Source organism: Thamnophis sirtalis, unplaced genomic scaffold (genome assembly GCF_051295495.1).
Source record: "Thamnophis sirtalis isolate CommonGarterSnake01/CBP01778 unplaced genomic scaffold, rThaSir2_p1.2 scaffold_3, whole genome shotgun sequence".
Classification (NCBI taxonomy): domain Eukaryota; kingdom Metazoa; phylum Chordata; class Lepidosauria; order Squamata; family Natricidae; genus Thamnophis; species Thamnophis sirtalis.
The window spans coordinates 48,321,452-48,336,291 of record NW_028261383.1 but is presented as its reverse complement, the minus strand read 5'-3'; the positions used below and the strand labels follow the sequence as shown (position 1 = coordinate 48,336,291).

Here is a 14,840-nt window from a genome sequence, read left to right as displayed (position 1 = left end):
AAGCCGTACTGCTTGGATCTGCATGCATATTACGAAAATACGTTACGACGTCCTAGGCCCCTGGGTGGGGCCCGACTAGTAACCAATGCCAAATCCAGCGAAACAACTGGCCGCTGTGATACAATTGTAAAATAATAATAATATCCATTCTCCATCAATAATGCTAATTCTATTTTCCTTCCTTCCTTCCTTCCTTCCTTCCTTCCTTCCTTCCTTCCTTCCTTCCTTCCTTCCTTCCTTCCTTCCTTCCTTTTCTTGTCAAAAAGCCTTAAATATACTAGATATTATTTCTCCTAACAAAATACAGATAAATTCCAAGTTGCCCTCCTTTGTCCTATGAAATCTATTCACTTCAATTACATTTAGTAAGTTGTGGAAATGCTGGCTAATACCCACTTAACTAGAGCAACTTTACAAATTTATCGTCTTGTTTTGCATAATTAGAATTTCTTACAGTAGATATCTAAATATATCTAAACTTTCAAAGCCCAAACGATTGAAGGATCTTTTTTCCCTTTAATTTAGAATTGCTTCAGTTTAAAAACAATGACTCAGCTTAACAGATATTCATGACTCGTGAGCAATGAGATGCGATCAACTGTTAGCATGACTACTTTGATATCCAATAAGTTTGTTAAGAAGAAATATGGATTCCATTCACCATTATGCATTACTCAGAGTGCCACTTGGGTTGCTGCTTTAAAGGAGTTTAACATATTCTACATTTAGGCGGTTAAGGTTTTAAGGCCTCAATGTAATGCCATTAAATGTTGAACAATCACTTGAAAATAAGTAGCTTTTGGAAGTTATACGTCTTTGAAGTCTCATTAATTAGTCATATCATTGGGAATGTATGGCTAAAGTAAATTGCTGTGTTTAAAATATCTACTCTTTCAGTGTGAAAAATGAAAGAATCCAGCTACCTTGTCTTTATACTAATGAAGATATTATTAATTGGTTTAGCAAAAACATAGATCTAACCATAATGTGCAACAGTTATTAAAGATAATTAACTACAGATCATTGGTTTGAAACATCTAGTCCAAAATGATTTCTGAAGGGCACATTATTCTATGAGATAAAATAATTAAATTTCTAACTGCTGCATAAGACAACTGTGACATAGCTAGTGTTTTAATTTCTTTTGTTCTTCTTTATGATACTATTCTGTTTTACATTTTGAAAATGCTACTAGTATTTCACTATGAACAGCCTCTACAAGTGTTTTAGACTGTGATGCTTCATATTGGAGGAGAAATGATGGAAAGAAAAAGATTAAAAATGCTGCTGATTCTGCTGATCAACCACACATGCCCACACTGTCACATGCATGTACAGACAGACACACAAACAGACACAAAGACTTTTTTTGTGAGAAATGAAAATAAGTGCAGTGTATTGGAATGGAGGTTATATCTCAGCAAACATATTCCAAACAGAAATAAACATGAATATAACAATCTGTCTATGGAGATTATCAGTCATCCATGTCATGGTTGTCGCAAAGGTGCTTTTTCAAAAGGCAACTGGACTTTCTTGTTTTTTGTTGAAGGCATTACACTTTTCACCCAAGAAGCTTCTTCAGTTCAATTCAGTCCAGAATTGAAGAAGCTCCTTGGATGAGAAGCAAAATATCTTCAAGCAAAAATTCCAGACAAGAAATAATGGATGGAAGCTGATCAAGGAGAGATTCAACCCAGTGGTGAAATTCAATTTTTTTTACTACTGGTTCTGTGAGTGTGTCTTGGTGGGTGTGGCAGGAGAAAGATACTGCAAAATCTCCATTCCCACCTTTCTCTGAGGCCAGCCAGAGGTGGCATTTGCCGGTTCTCCAAACTACTCAAAATTTCTTTTACAGTGAGAACAATCAACAATCATGGAACAGCTTGCCTTCAGAAATTGTGGGAGCTTCATCACTGGAAGCTTTCAAGAAGAGACTGGACTGCCATCTGTCAAAAATGGTGTAGGGTCTCCTGCTTGGATGGATGGGGGGTTGGAGAAGATTGCCTACAAGACCCCTTCCAGCTCTGTTATTCTGTTGTTGTTGTTGTTATTATTCTGTTATTCTAGAAACAAAGAAAGTCCAAATGCCTTTTGAAAAGCACCTTTGGTAATATAATAATCATTGACACCCTTTTATGAATTGATTGATAATATAATCACATGCTGTCATAAAGTGCAGGATCACGTTTATTAAATAACTGAAGAAAATGTATAGACATGATACATTTTACGATCCAAGATTCTATATGTGTTTCTGCTCATTGCAATCATTGTCCTAGACAGTTTTAGGTTATATTTTATATTTACAAATTAATTACCTAAATAATCTCATTCATAGAAATTAAGGTTTAGGAATACATACTGTAAGTCTGCCCTACATCAAGAATATCTCAAAAACCATCAGGCTAAATATCAAAATATCCTAAGCAGACCAAAAGATACATCAACCCCAGAAGAAAAAACAAGAGTCATCTACAACATATGATGTGAGGACTGCAACAACCATTCTGTAGGACAAACAGGCAGAAGACTGGCAGAACACATCCACGAACAACCAACTAGCAGTCCAAAGACTGATGGAAATTCTTTAATTTCACAACATATAGACAGATTTAACCATAGTTTCAATTGGGAAAATGTGTCCATCCTAGACCAAGCCAAGTCCAAAAACATCAGGGAATTTCTAGAACAATGTTGGCAAATCTTTGTGTCACCGAGTGCCGAAATGGGAGTGTATGCACAGGGGACCACCAGAAACTAGAAGAACAGTTCCCCGACACCTATGCTGAGCTTCCAGTTTCCGGTATGCACATGTGCTCCAGGGAGCTGCTCCTCCAGTTTCCGGTACTCCTGCACATGTGAAGACCAGCTGGCTGGCGCGCATGCACACGCCAGGACCCGGAAGAGCAATGGGCAATGGCTGACATGCCCTGAGAGTTGGCTCTGCATGCCACTTCCAGCACACGTGTAAAATCTCTATTTCCATCCCACTCCAGGGCAAGGATACTGTAAAATCTCCATTGTCTCTCCTCCCCACTAACCTTTTTTTCCAGATCCATTCTCCTGTGCAGGGCAACAGAAGAAGACCCAGCCAATCAGCTGGAACTTGGGAGGCAGAGAATAGATTGGGGTGGAGCCAGCCTGAGAGGGTATTTGCAGGTTCTCCAAACTACTCCAAATTTCTGCTACCGGTTCATCAGAACCAGTCAGAACCTGCTGAATACTACCTCTGAAACAGGCGGATACAACCAGAGGAGAGATCGAAACACACCTACCCACAAACATTAACACAATACATTAATTGGTTTCCTTGAAGAAAATACAGACGCCTTCTATGGCCACTGCTGGCAAAGGGAATGAAAAGATATCAGTTCCGCATGGGTTTCGTACCTTGTCTGCTTTATTTATCAGTGATGCGGTTGTGCTTTAATACTACTGTAAGCATTTTCAGTTTTCATTTTTTGATTAGTTTTGCATGATCACACGATAAAGTGTTCTTGAAAATAAGTTCAAACAAAATGAATTGAATGGTTTTCTTCCACTTGTGCCTCTAAGAACAATGAGCTTTAAGTTCATCATGACCAGCTGATCAAGCTCAACAAATCCATTCTGAGCATAACTAGATTTTATTGCATGAAGCTAGTCTTAGAGTTAAACACTTTGCAGAAGATATCCCTTTCTAACCATGTCAGTACATGATTAATGGTTTTATGGAGGTCTGTGTAGTTTTATTAGGTATCTTTTGGCTTAATTAAATCATTTTTTGTTCACCTTCTTGCTTCTTGGACAGTTGGATAGTTCTTTCAACTGAGTTAAAATATATTAATAAAGGGACAGCGCACCATAAATAAAAATAATAATGAAGTATAGCAACTTATACTTCTCCTCAAGATTTAGTAATGCTTGAAAATGAGATGGTCAGCACCCAAAAGTTGGCTACAGCCATACTGAATCATAGAGCCATAAACTGAGACCAGGATGTAGGTGAAAATGTTAGTAATACAAAAGTATGGGCAGCTTCATGTAAAGGCAGATAATACTAAAGATATTTGGCCCAAACTAGGTTTTTAAGAAATCTCTTCTTTTAAGAAGAGATTTAAACAGCTATTTGTCTAAATCTGTATAGGGTCTCTTGCTTGGTGAGGAGTTGTATGCTGTCCCTTTCAATTCTATTATTCTGTTGTGTTATTTTGTTACTCTTTTTATAGTCATGTGTATCCATCCCATCAAGGTCAAATAGAATCCAGAATGGTATAGGATCTAGAGCCATGGGCAGGAGGCTGGAGTAGAAGACCTCCAAGGTCCCTTACAACCCTATTATGACATTCTAGGTTCTATTTTGAATTGTTTCTCAAGTTATACCGTGTTTGTATTGATAAAATATGAATTAGGAGTTTAGCAGCATATTCACTTTGAGGGGTCCTTAGTGTTCTCTGAGCTTGGTTTTTCCCCCCAGATGTTTTATTAAACAAATTAGGTAAACCTCCTCAATGCTAGTAAGAAGTGGGGTTTGCTCTCAGTTTATGTTCTAGTGATTTGCCCTGTTGGAACGGTTTTAGAGATTGTTTAGTTGGGCTGTTTACTATTAACTTGTTTGGCAGTTCCTGGATTGGGGTATTGTTTACTTCTTGATTGCTGTGGTGATGTTAATCTATGCTCATCACGGTGCTGATTGGTGATGCGGAGGTGTTTCAGTCTTTTTTTCTCTTTTTGATTGTCTCTTTTGCATAGTATGTAGATATTGTTTATACCTATGTGCCTATTGATTTCAACCTGAGCTACAAATATTCTCCTTTATTGGTAGCATATTCAGTTTGCTGAATCTTCTGCAGCAGGACTGTCAAACCTGCATCATCACGGCAGCATCACGTGGTGTATAATGACTTTTCCCCAGTTTGTTAAACTGGACAAGGGCGTGGCCAGTACATGATGCATCCGGCCCGCGGGCCACAAGTTTAACAGCCCTGTTCTAGAGCCTCTACAAAGACAGTTCCATGTATATGCGTAATTTCCTCATAAGAAGGGACTTTTATACATGGGTGTGAATTTATACAACATTAGGGAGGAATTTAGAGGTTGGTATGGGCTCTCGCATCCCATATTATAGACAAGTATTTACATTTATATTTTTTTACTATCCATGAATTGTGCTTTTCAGAAATCTGCCTAATTTCCAGAATTCTGGAATAAATGAATTATCTTTTGATATGTGTATAGATGGGTTGATCTATACTTGTCTCCCCTGCAAACATTTCCCATTTCTAATGATTTAGGGGGGGGGGGGGAGTCTGTTTTCATTCATGGGTGGTTTGTTTTTTTTGCATGTTCTTTTAAAATTATTGATTTAAAATGAGTGTACTCTAATCAACATGAGTAGCCAATTTTATTTATCGTTTCCAGAAGAAAGGGGAAAAAAGTACATTTTAGTAGAATTTCACTAGAGTGGAGGGTAGAATGTGAGAGACGTGTGAAGCAATCCTAAATGTTAACAACTAACATTTTATCATTATCATTTCTAAATAGCAAGTTAAAATTAACTGCTTCATCTTCATACTGCTCACTCCTTAAGTAGTTTAAACTTACTTTTAACTGTTACATGCCAACAAAACAGGTTGCTTAATTGATTTGACCTTTCACAGTATTTTTTAATTTTCAATCTTCGTTTCATTGTTCCATCTGGCACTTTAAAACGACATCTGGTTAACTGTACTTAAGCAGCTGATCACTGTACAGTTATTTTTAAATGTAATGTATGCTTAAACAGATGTTATTTTTATAGATGCAGATCTAAACTACACTTGTATACGTGCAATGTCTGCATAAGCTCTTTCTGCAATTCCAATGTTGACATCGAAAATTATAAGTCAGGATACTTATGAACTCTATTGCTACGTTACTGTGCTTTTTTTAAAAAAAAAACCTTGCAGCTTGTTAGGTAAACATCAATTCAGTTATTTCCTCTCTTTTCAGTGCACATAAATAAAACATTAGCATTTAGCTAATGAAGAGAACATACATACAACTGCTCTTGGAATTTTTAAAAATTGAATAAATAAGATGTATGGAGTTTTTTGTGCTTTATGAGGTTGTTTGTTTCCTTGAAGACATTTAATTTACCTGACTAGGTAACATCACACACCTGAACAACAGCGGCAGGGCTCTCTACTAGACATAAACAAAGAGCGAACTCCATACTCATTAGCAATGATAGTATTGTCTTGTTGGATAATGAAATGTCTGCAAGCAAAGAACCAAGCTCAGAGAATACAAAGGATTCCCACAGTTCAACCCTGAGCTGAAGATATTTTCTTGTATTAAGATGAATGGGTGGTTGGGTGGGTGGATTTCCAGCCAGCCAGCCAGCCAGCCAGCCAGTCAGCCGGCTGGCCGGCCAGCCAGCCAACCAACCAACCAACCAACCAACCAACCAACCAACCAACCAACCAACCAACCAACCAACCAACCAACCAACCAACCAACCAACCAACCAACCAACCAACCAACCAACCAACCAACCAGGAATTAGGCATAGTATTTTCTCTAAAAGTCAAATATGCCTATTGCCCGAGTGGTCACTTGAAAGTTCATTTATATCTCTGCAAAAGAATATTTTTTTAAAAGGTTACAGCTATTGTTTAAATGGAATATTCAAATGCAACCATTTTCATTGATGCATGATTGTGTTTACTAAATTAAATGTTAAGGATAAATCAATCTACTTGAGTATCATTTTTATATTTGTTTCTCAGTGATAATGCATGATAGACAGGCACGTTTTATTTTCACCACAATGCTCCCTACAGAAATAAAACTATTTCAATTTCAGTTTTGTGTTACTATACAAGCAAAATTATGCACATTTGTCTGCATTTTACATTCCTATTCTTTCTGCTTTAATCCAGACATTCTCAGCAGTTGTAGGATTCAATTTTTTTTGTTACTGGTTCAGTGGGAGGGGCTTGGTGGGGGGCATGTGATTGACTGGTCATGGCCAACATGGCATCACTCACACTCACTCATTCACATCCCCCACCTAGCCACGCCTACAGGAAAAGATAGGAATATTTTTTAGGATCTTACCCCACCCTCCCTTCGCTAGTCATCCCCATTTCCCTGCTTCAGTGAATGTTGGTGATGGCAGCCACTTTTTTGCCAACCGAAGGACTTTTCAGCAGCCTGCAGCCAGCCGCTGGCCTCTTTGACAGCTGTTATACAAAGAGGGAGTACAAGCAAGTGGCGACCATATAGGCAGGATGGGCAGGATGAGCAACTGGCGACAGGGGGATCAGTTCAGGGGCATGGCCAGGCAGCCATCACTATCTGTTCTCCGAACTCGGCAAAATTTCTGCCACCGGTTTGGGTGAACCGGTGTGAATCAGCTGAATACCACCACGATTCTCAGACTATATATATATGCTCTCTGATTTTCCCTTCTGTACTGTATATATGTGTATATATGTGTATGTGTATATACATACATACATACATACATACATACATACATACATACATACATACATATATATATATATATATATATATATATATATATATATATATAATTTTATAAATTCTTTGGTTCTTCTGTTTGATCAAAAGGTGTTGCACACTACAATCCTCAAACACATCATTTTTGACTTTGAGTCTGAAAAAAAAACCTATCACGTTGCATTTGAAAAATGATCTTGCTGAAAATCCTAGGCTTTTGTTTATCTGATTGAGATGACAGAAAGATTATATACATACCATACATACATACGTGTGTGTGTGTGTGTGTGTTGCATAGGCAAAGTATAAATAATGGCTTTCTGTCTGGATGGTCTCTTGTGATGAGCCAATAGGCAGAGAAAGGAAGCAGTATGCTTCCTCCCATATTTGGGCATACCAGGGGTTGTGATATAATACATATACATATACATACATATATTATACACATATATACACATATACAAATATACACATACACACATACATACACACATACATATGCACACAAACACACACACACACACACATATACATATATACATATATACATATACATATATACATATATATAAAAATTTGCACTGTGTCAAATTCTATTATTGCATCCAGGAAATTGCAATAGCAAGTGGATGAGAAAATCATTCTGAGAAATGCCAAATTCAAATAATTTTCATACTTAATTCATGAAAAGCAACATTCCCAATTGGTATTTGGTTGCCTTGTTATTGTATTTTTTGTACTGTAAATTGTATCAATCACAAGCAACAGGAAAAATAAATCTGGTTTAAACTATACTTTGTTAGTTTATAGAGCTAATATCATGCTGTATATCAAATCACATATTCTTTCTTTTTCTTGTATCTTAATACCCTTCTTTTTTCCCCTTATATTTTCTTTTCTTCAAGATAGTTTTTAGAAAGGAAAACCAAGGAAAAGAGTCAAACAGGAAATAAATTTGTAAAAAGAAAAAAGTTGGATAATTTTAAGTAACTTTATATAAATATTGAATATAAAGCTAAATTTATCTGTTAGCTTATTATTAAAATAAAAAAAATACTAATTGACTTTCTAAAAATACTAATATAATTTTCCATAACAATGGTCGACATGAACTGGGACAATTTATCTAACATACCATTGGCTCTGGAGGGAAGGGATGCTCATGTCATCCCTAATTTAACAATTACTTGTCCTCTACTTGCAACAATGAGACTTTAACTGGGAACTCAGTGGGTTCAAGAAAATGAACCAAGATATTAATTTCAGGATAAATAAAACACACACGGTGGTGTGGTGCAATATATAGTTAGGAATTATCCTAACTATAGGGGGAAAGGCCCTTTTGCAAAGAGACAGCAGAGCTTGAATGTGTTTAGGACATAAGAGAGCTTGGACCCTTCTTAGCAATTCACATAGTATATGTGTGGCTCAGGGTGCTTTGTTATACCGGTCAGTACTGGTTCGCTGTCCCCGCGCTTTGCATTCACCTGAGTAAAAAGTGGGAATTAGTAACTTGGGTTCCTTCTCTTCCTTGAACATTTAACTAAATGCTGCATTTAGATATTGCTTTCTTATATTCTGTCTTTTCTGTGGATAATGTCAGGAAAAAAGAAAGCTTCTATCTTTTCACCTTAATCCTATGTAAGCTATGTAACAATATTGGTTGATCTACAGGGATGTTGTAAGAATTGTTGGGATGAAGGATGGGAAATGCTTTGAGCGCTCATACAGCACTATATAAATGCTACGTATTGCTACAATATTCATGTGACTTCTCCTGTCCTGAACACTTGGCTCTTAATTTATTCCACTATCCTAAGTAAAAGTCATTTTTTAATATCTCTTGTTGGGAAAATCTATACACATTAAACTTCTTTCGGATTTTGAAAGGTTAATGGTCTGTGTGGCACACTGTTCTTTCAAACAGAATACTCTTTATATTACAAGGGGAAAAAATATCAAAGTTCACCACAATATACAAGGCCATATCCTACTTTACACAAAGGAGGTGGTCACAGACTTTGAGGCTCTTTTTTTTTTCCTAGAGAAGTATCATTCTCAAGGTTAAAAATTGCTGCTCTACATAATACCTCAGTAATTGATAGACATTTTCTCTCTCCAGAGTCCATTTTCTGTGAAAAACACCACATAACATCTGCTCATAAACAGTCCTTCTGTGAGAACATTGACATAGGTCTTGGGCTTCTACCGGCTCAATTCCCCTGTCATATACAGATGGCATGGTGTATTTATACAGCTAAATTCCTTGTAATATGAGCCCAGTTATATCTTCAGGTAGGACTGTAGACAAATGCGTCTAAGCTATTTCTACTCTTTTATATCAAGATTGACACAAAGACAAATTCTGGTATCATTCCGTTATGTAAGGTTGACTTCGAAATCACCTTCAGAAATCAGCAGTTAACTCTACTGAGACAAGAACGTTGACTGGGATAGCAAAACCTCCAAGTCGCACTTTAATATATAAGATTAAACGCACAGGGCTATTTAGAACGACTGCTCTGTGTACCCTTGTCCTTGCAAGGAATTCCATTTTAATAGTCTAAATTAGTATTCAAGTTAAACAAAAACCAGAAGCAACTAATTCCAAATTCATGTAAAGTCAAATCCTTTATTAGGGCAGTGCAAGGTCACAGAAGACAAAGCAGGCTTTCAAGTTCTTAAGAACTTTTCATCAGGCAAACAAAGGATGGATAAGTAAGTGAGGTCTGAACATTGTCATATTGTTAAGCGAGCTGTAAATCTGGAAATGAGGTCACATCTAAAGCAGGTATGGTGTCATATTGCAGCTGTGGCTCAACTAAGAGTAGATAGGATGCTAAAGCTGTGACTGAGTCCTCCCTTTGAAAGCGAGCAATGTAGTGGTTAAGAGGTTGATCTGGCACCTGAGACACCATGTTCAAGTCCATATTGCAGTGTTTTTCAACCTTTTTTGTGCAAAGGCACACTTTTTTCATGAAAAAAGTCACGAGGCACACCACCATTAGAAAATGTTAAAAAAATTTAACTCTGTGCCTATATTGACTATATATAAAGTGTTTTTCCCAAGGCACACCTTACACTATGTCACGGCACACTAGTGTGCCGTGGCACAGTGGTTGAAAAACACTGCCATATTGAGACACAGAAACTCACTAGCTGACAGTAGTAGAAATATTAGAATACTACCGTCTTGGCTAGGTAATAGTCTTCTAATACTTGAAGAGGGGCATGGTGTCTCAGTAGCTAAGATGCTGAACTTGTCAATCAGAAAGGTCAGCAGTTCAAATTCCTAGCACTGCATGATGGAGTGAGCTCCCGTTACTTGTCCCAGCTTCTGCCAACCTAACACTTCGAAAGCATGTAAAAATGCAAGTAGAAAAATAGGAACCACCAGCATTCCGTGCACCTTTGGTGTTTAGTCATGCCAGCGACATGACCACAGAGGTGTCTTTGGACAGTGCTGGCTCTTTGACTTTGAAACGGAGATGAGCACTGCCCTTTAGAGTTGGGAATGACTAGCACATATGTGCAAGGGGAACCTTTACCTTAACCTTAATACTCGAAGGGCTGTCACAGAGAACAGAGGGTCAACCTAGTCTCCAAAGTACCTTAAGTCAGGACAATAAACAATGTGTGGAGACTTGTCAGAGGGAGATTCAACCTGGAAATAAGGAGGAATTTCCTGACAATGAAAATGATTAATCACTGGAATAGCTTGTCTCCTGGAGTTGTGTGTCCTTCGTCCCTGGAGAAAAGATTGGATAACCATTTTTCTGGGATGTTATAAGGAGTCTTGCCCTGGGCAGGAGGTTGAACTGAAAGACCTTCAATGTAACTTCCAGCTGTATCTTCTATGATCTCAACCCTGTCTATATCACATTTTTATGGAGGGAAACGGGAGGAGGGTAAAGTATGTATGCTTCGTTGAATTTCTCAAAGAAATCTAAAAACAATATATATATATATCAAGACAATGGAAAACATAATCATTCTTTGGGGAAGAAAAAACCAGAAACAAAAATAACCTGGAAAGGGTTATTAACAACGCTGAAGATAATTTTAGAAGATGATAGACATAAAGACACAAAGGCCACACATTTTGCTCTTCTTTTTAGTACTTGATCGGTGTATGGAACTCTTGGTTTGTCCCCTGAATGGAATCATGCAATCACTTTATTCAACTTGCCAGTTAAATATCTGAATTTAGTTAAATCAGAGTTCCAATGAAATGTAAGTGTTAATCCAATAGTCAGCAAATCAATCCAGCCATCTACTACAGTAGGCAAAATGGTTCCGGTAGAGCAATGTAGAAATTTCCATTTCATTCTGTAGTCTGGGATTATGTGCAAAGGATCTCAATCAGCAGATTTCTCAGAGGTCCCATTGGTGAGCTGCAGAGACATCTCTTCCTGGTGTGAAGATGCTGGTTGGATGGACCAAATATTTAATTCATTGTATGGGAGTTTGTAGCAATAATGTTCTTTCTAGGGGAAAAAAACTCCATGTATTATTTTCAGCATTTATAATTAGTTTATTTTATTAATGTTAAGTGTCCTGTGGTTTTATTCTCTATTTTCCTTATCCTAATGAAGTGTTTTATTCAAAGTATTTCAAATGCTTTTAATACAATTTGTATTTCTTCTGGTTCCCTTAAAATTCTTTTTAATTAGCAGCCAACATTTTATTTGAAGAATGCATCTTTGATTTCTGCCTTTGAATTTGGTGACTGTTCTAGTTGTTCTTGTTAGTACCATTTATTTTTTTTAGATAATCATGTTGTACTTTTGTGTATGTGCATTTTTAAATATACTCAGATAAAAATATTTCTCATGAACTTGGTAATTAAATGATTATTCTATATATCAAATAACACAATGAAAATAATAAATTATCTTTCAATTTGCCTCTTAAAACTTAGTTCCTTAAATATAGTTCACTATAAAATTTAAGGAAGAACTTGTTGGAAAGCTGAACTGATCTGCTCCAACCTCTATCTTTCAATTCTATGTTCTTCAGAGCTGCTAATCAAGTCATATTATTGAATCCAAGTTGATGCTAGACTCAATGCTATTTCAATTCCAGTGTGGAATGTTGAACTTGTGCTTTATTTCATTGGTGAAAATACATACATACATACATACATACATACATACATACATACATACATACGTATGTGTATGTGTATGTGTATGTGTATGTATGTAAGTGTGTGTGTGTGTATGTATGTATGTATGTATGTATGTATGTATGTTTGTATTTATTTATGTATGTAGGGTAGTGTGGGAATTATATTAGCAGAAAAATGGAATTGAAAAATAACCTCTCCAGTTGCTAGTATCCATAATTTTTCATCCTAGGCTGCCTTCCCTCTTCTGAAGGGATCTACCTATCATGGATTGGTGAAATACCTGGATTCTTCTTTTTTTGTGCAGACTTCCAGGTAAACCTGCAGAAGGTAGGTAGGCACAAAGGTGATCATATAAAAGGCTATCAATATTAGGGGCAAGGAACCAGAATGACACTGTATGCGTCACTGTATGCGCTGTATAGAGATGCTTCTTTATTGTTGCTCACCTATTTACAAGAATCTTCCCATACTAATTGCATATTCTTGGGAAGAGGAAGATAAAGGCTCTAGAGATTTGGGGAGAGGGGAGGTCTCCATTATTTCATTTCCTGAAGGGATTCCAAGCTTCCTAGTCTCTCCACTCCACATACTGCCAATCCCCTAGCTGGTTATTCCATCACAGTCAGTGGAAACCAGATTTCCTCAATGAGCCATCCCCAATGGTTTCCTTCTCTGTGATGGGTCAATGAGCTAAAGAATCTGGGTTCTCCACATTTAGGTGCTGTCATAACCATTGTTTAGACAGAACACCTGGTCGGCACCATTTTCAAATGGATTGAAAGCAAGACAATATGGAAACAAGCTGTCCTTGTTTCCCTAAAAGCCCATAGACAGACATTTTATTTTGGTGGCCATTTGCTCTCCTGGATTCGTACATTTTATTAGTCCATGTTTTTGTGCTCAACTGTTTTATCCATTGTTACCTACTTTTGGTTTAATTTAACAATTAATCTTTTGGGAGGCATGGAGATTTTGTGGTTGATTTTAATATTGTTATTAGCTTAAAAATGTAATCACAAGGAAAAAAATACACTTTCTTTTAAAAAGAGATAAGATACATGTATACCATATATTCACTGTTTATCTACCTTCATAAGATTTTCTATTATTCATCTGAATAACATTAGTATTATCCTTCCTGATTCTCAGCCATTTTGCTTGGCTAATAGATTTTTCATCTGTACTTCTTGTTCTCTAAATGTTTCTTGTGCCACATGTGGTATTGATCCATTCTTTAAGCACTTACATCATTTTTTTAATGAAATAAAAACAACAGTGGCTCATTATATAAACAAATCATTCTGGATTTTAATGTGATTGATTTTGTTAACTAATTCACAAACCATCTATCAAAAGAGTTACCAACCAACAAAAATACCACCTTTGAGGCATCTTTAGAAAATTAACATTGAAAATAAACTGCAAATATTTCCAGAAAAATCTCTCAATGAGTGGATGAGATAAGAGCAAAATGCCATGCATTGGGACAAGTTATCCAAATGTTACAATTCATGAATTGCCTTGTAAGTATGCTTGGTTCTCAATAAGTTACGGGGGATTGTCAATTTAGTGAAATTGTCAATTTAGCCAATGTTCTTTCACAGAAAAAAAATAAAGAAAATATTAGAAATTAGTTAGAAGGGGAGCAAAAATAGAAGTGAAACTGTTAATCTTACATAAATGCATGATGCATTGAAATATAAGACTAACATAACGAAACTCAATTAGTTTAGTTAGATTGCTTACAGAAGGCACAAACAAGGCAAGTAAATTGGTACAATCTTTTAAAAAAAACATTAATATTAAATCTTCTAGGTTGGCAGAAGCTGAGACAAGTACCGGGAGCTCACTCCATTACACGGTACTAGGGTTTTGAACTGTCAAATTTCTGACCTTTCTGATCGACAAGCTCAGCATCTTAGCCACTGAGCCACCGCATCCCCATTTCTAGATCCAATCTAGAAATAACTAATGCTGTGATCCTAAAACCAAACTTCTGCTGTTTAGAGGAGGAATCAATACAGTATGAGATCTTTATTGGGAGAAATGAAGAATTGCCTTCAGCTTCTCATGGGCAAATTGATCCTTCCAAGCCAATATATGTTTGGAGAACATGAATCCATCCAATGTATGAATTCCTAACATTAGAAATAAAAATAAAATAATAAATACACCTGATACTGGATATCAAATAAGAAATACAAAAGGTATCCCAGAG

At 36.6% G+C, this 14,840-nt stretch overlaps 1 protein-coding gene across 1 annotated transcript in view; it reads left to right on the top strand.

Moving 5' to 3' along the window:
- The first annotated feature begins 2,694 nt into the window (after positions 1-2,694).
- MDFIC2 (MyoD family inhibitor domain containing 2) overlaps positions 2,695-14,840 on the top strand; it is a 127,398-nt gene continuing 115,252 nt past the window's right edge. The window contains exon 1 of the mRNA XM_087708208.1: positions 2,695-2,806. Coding sequence (XP_087564334.1) covers positions 2,695-2,806 — 112 coding nt within the window. The remainder of the gene's footprint in view (positions 2,807-14,840) is intronic.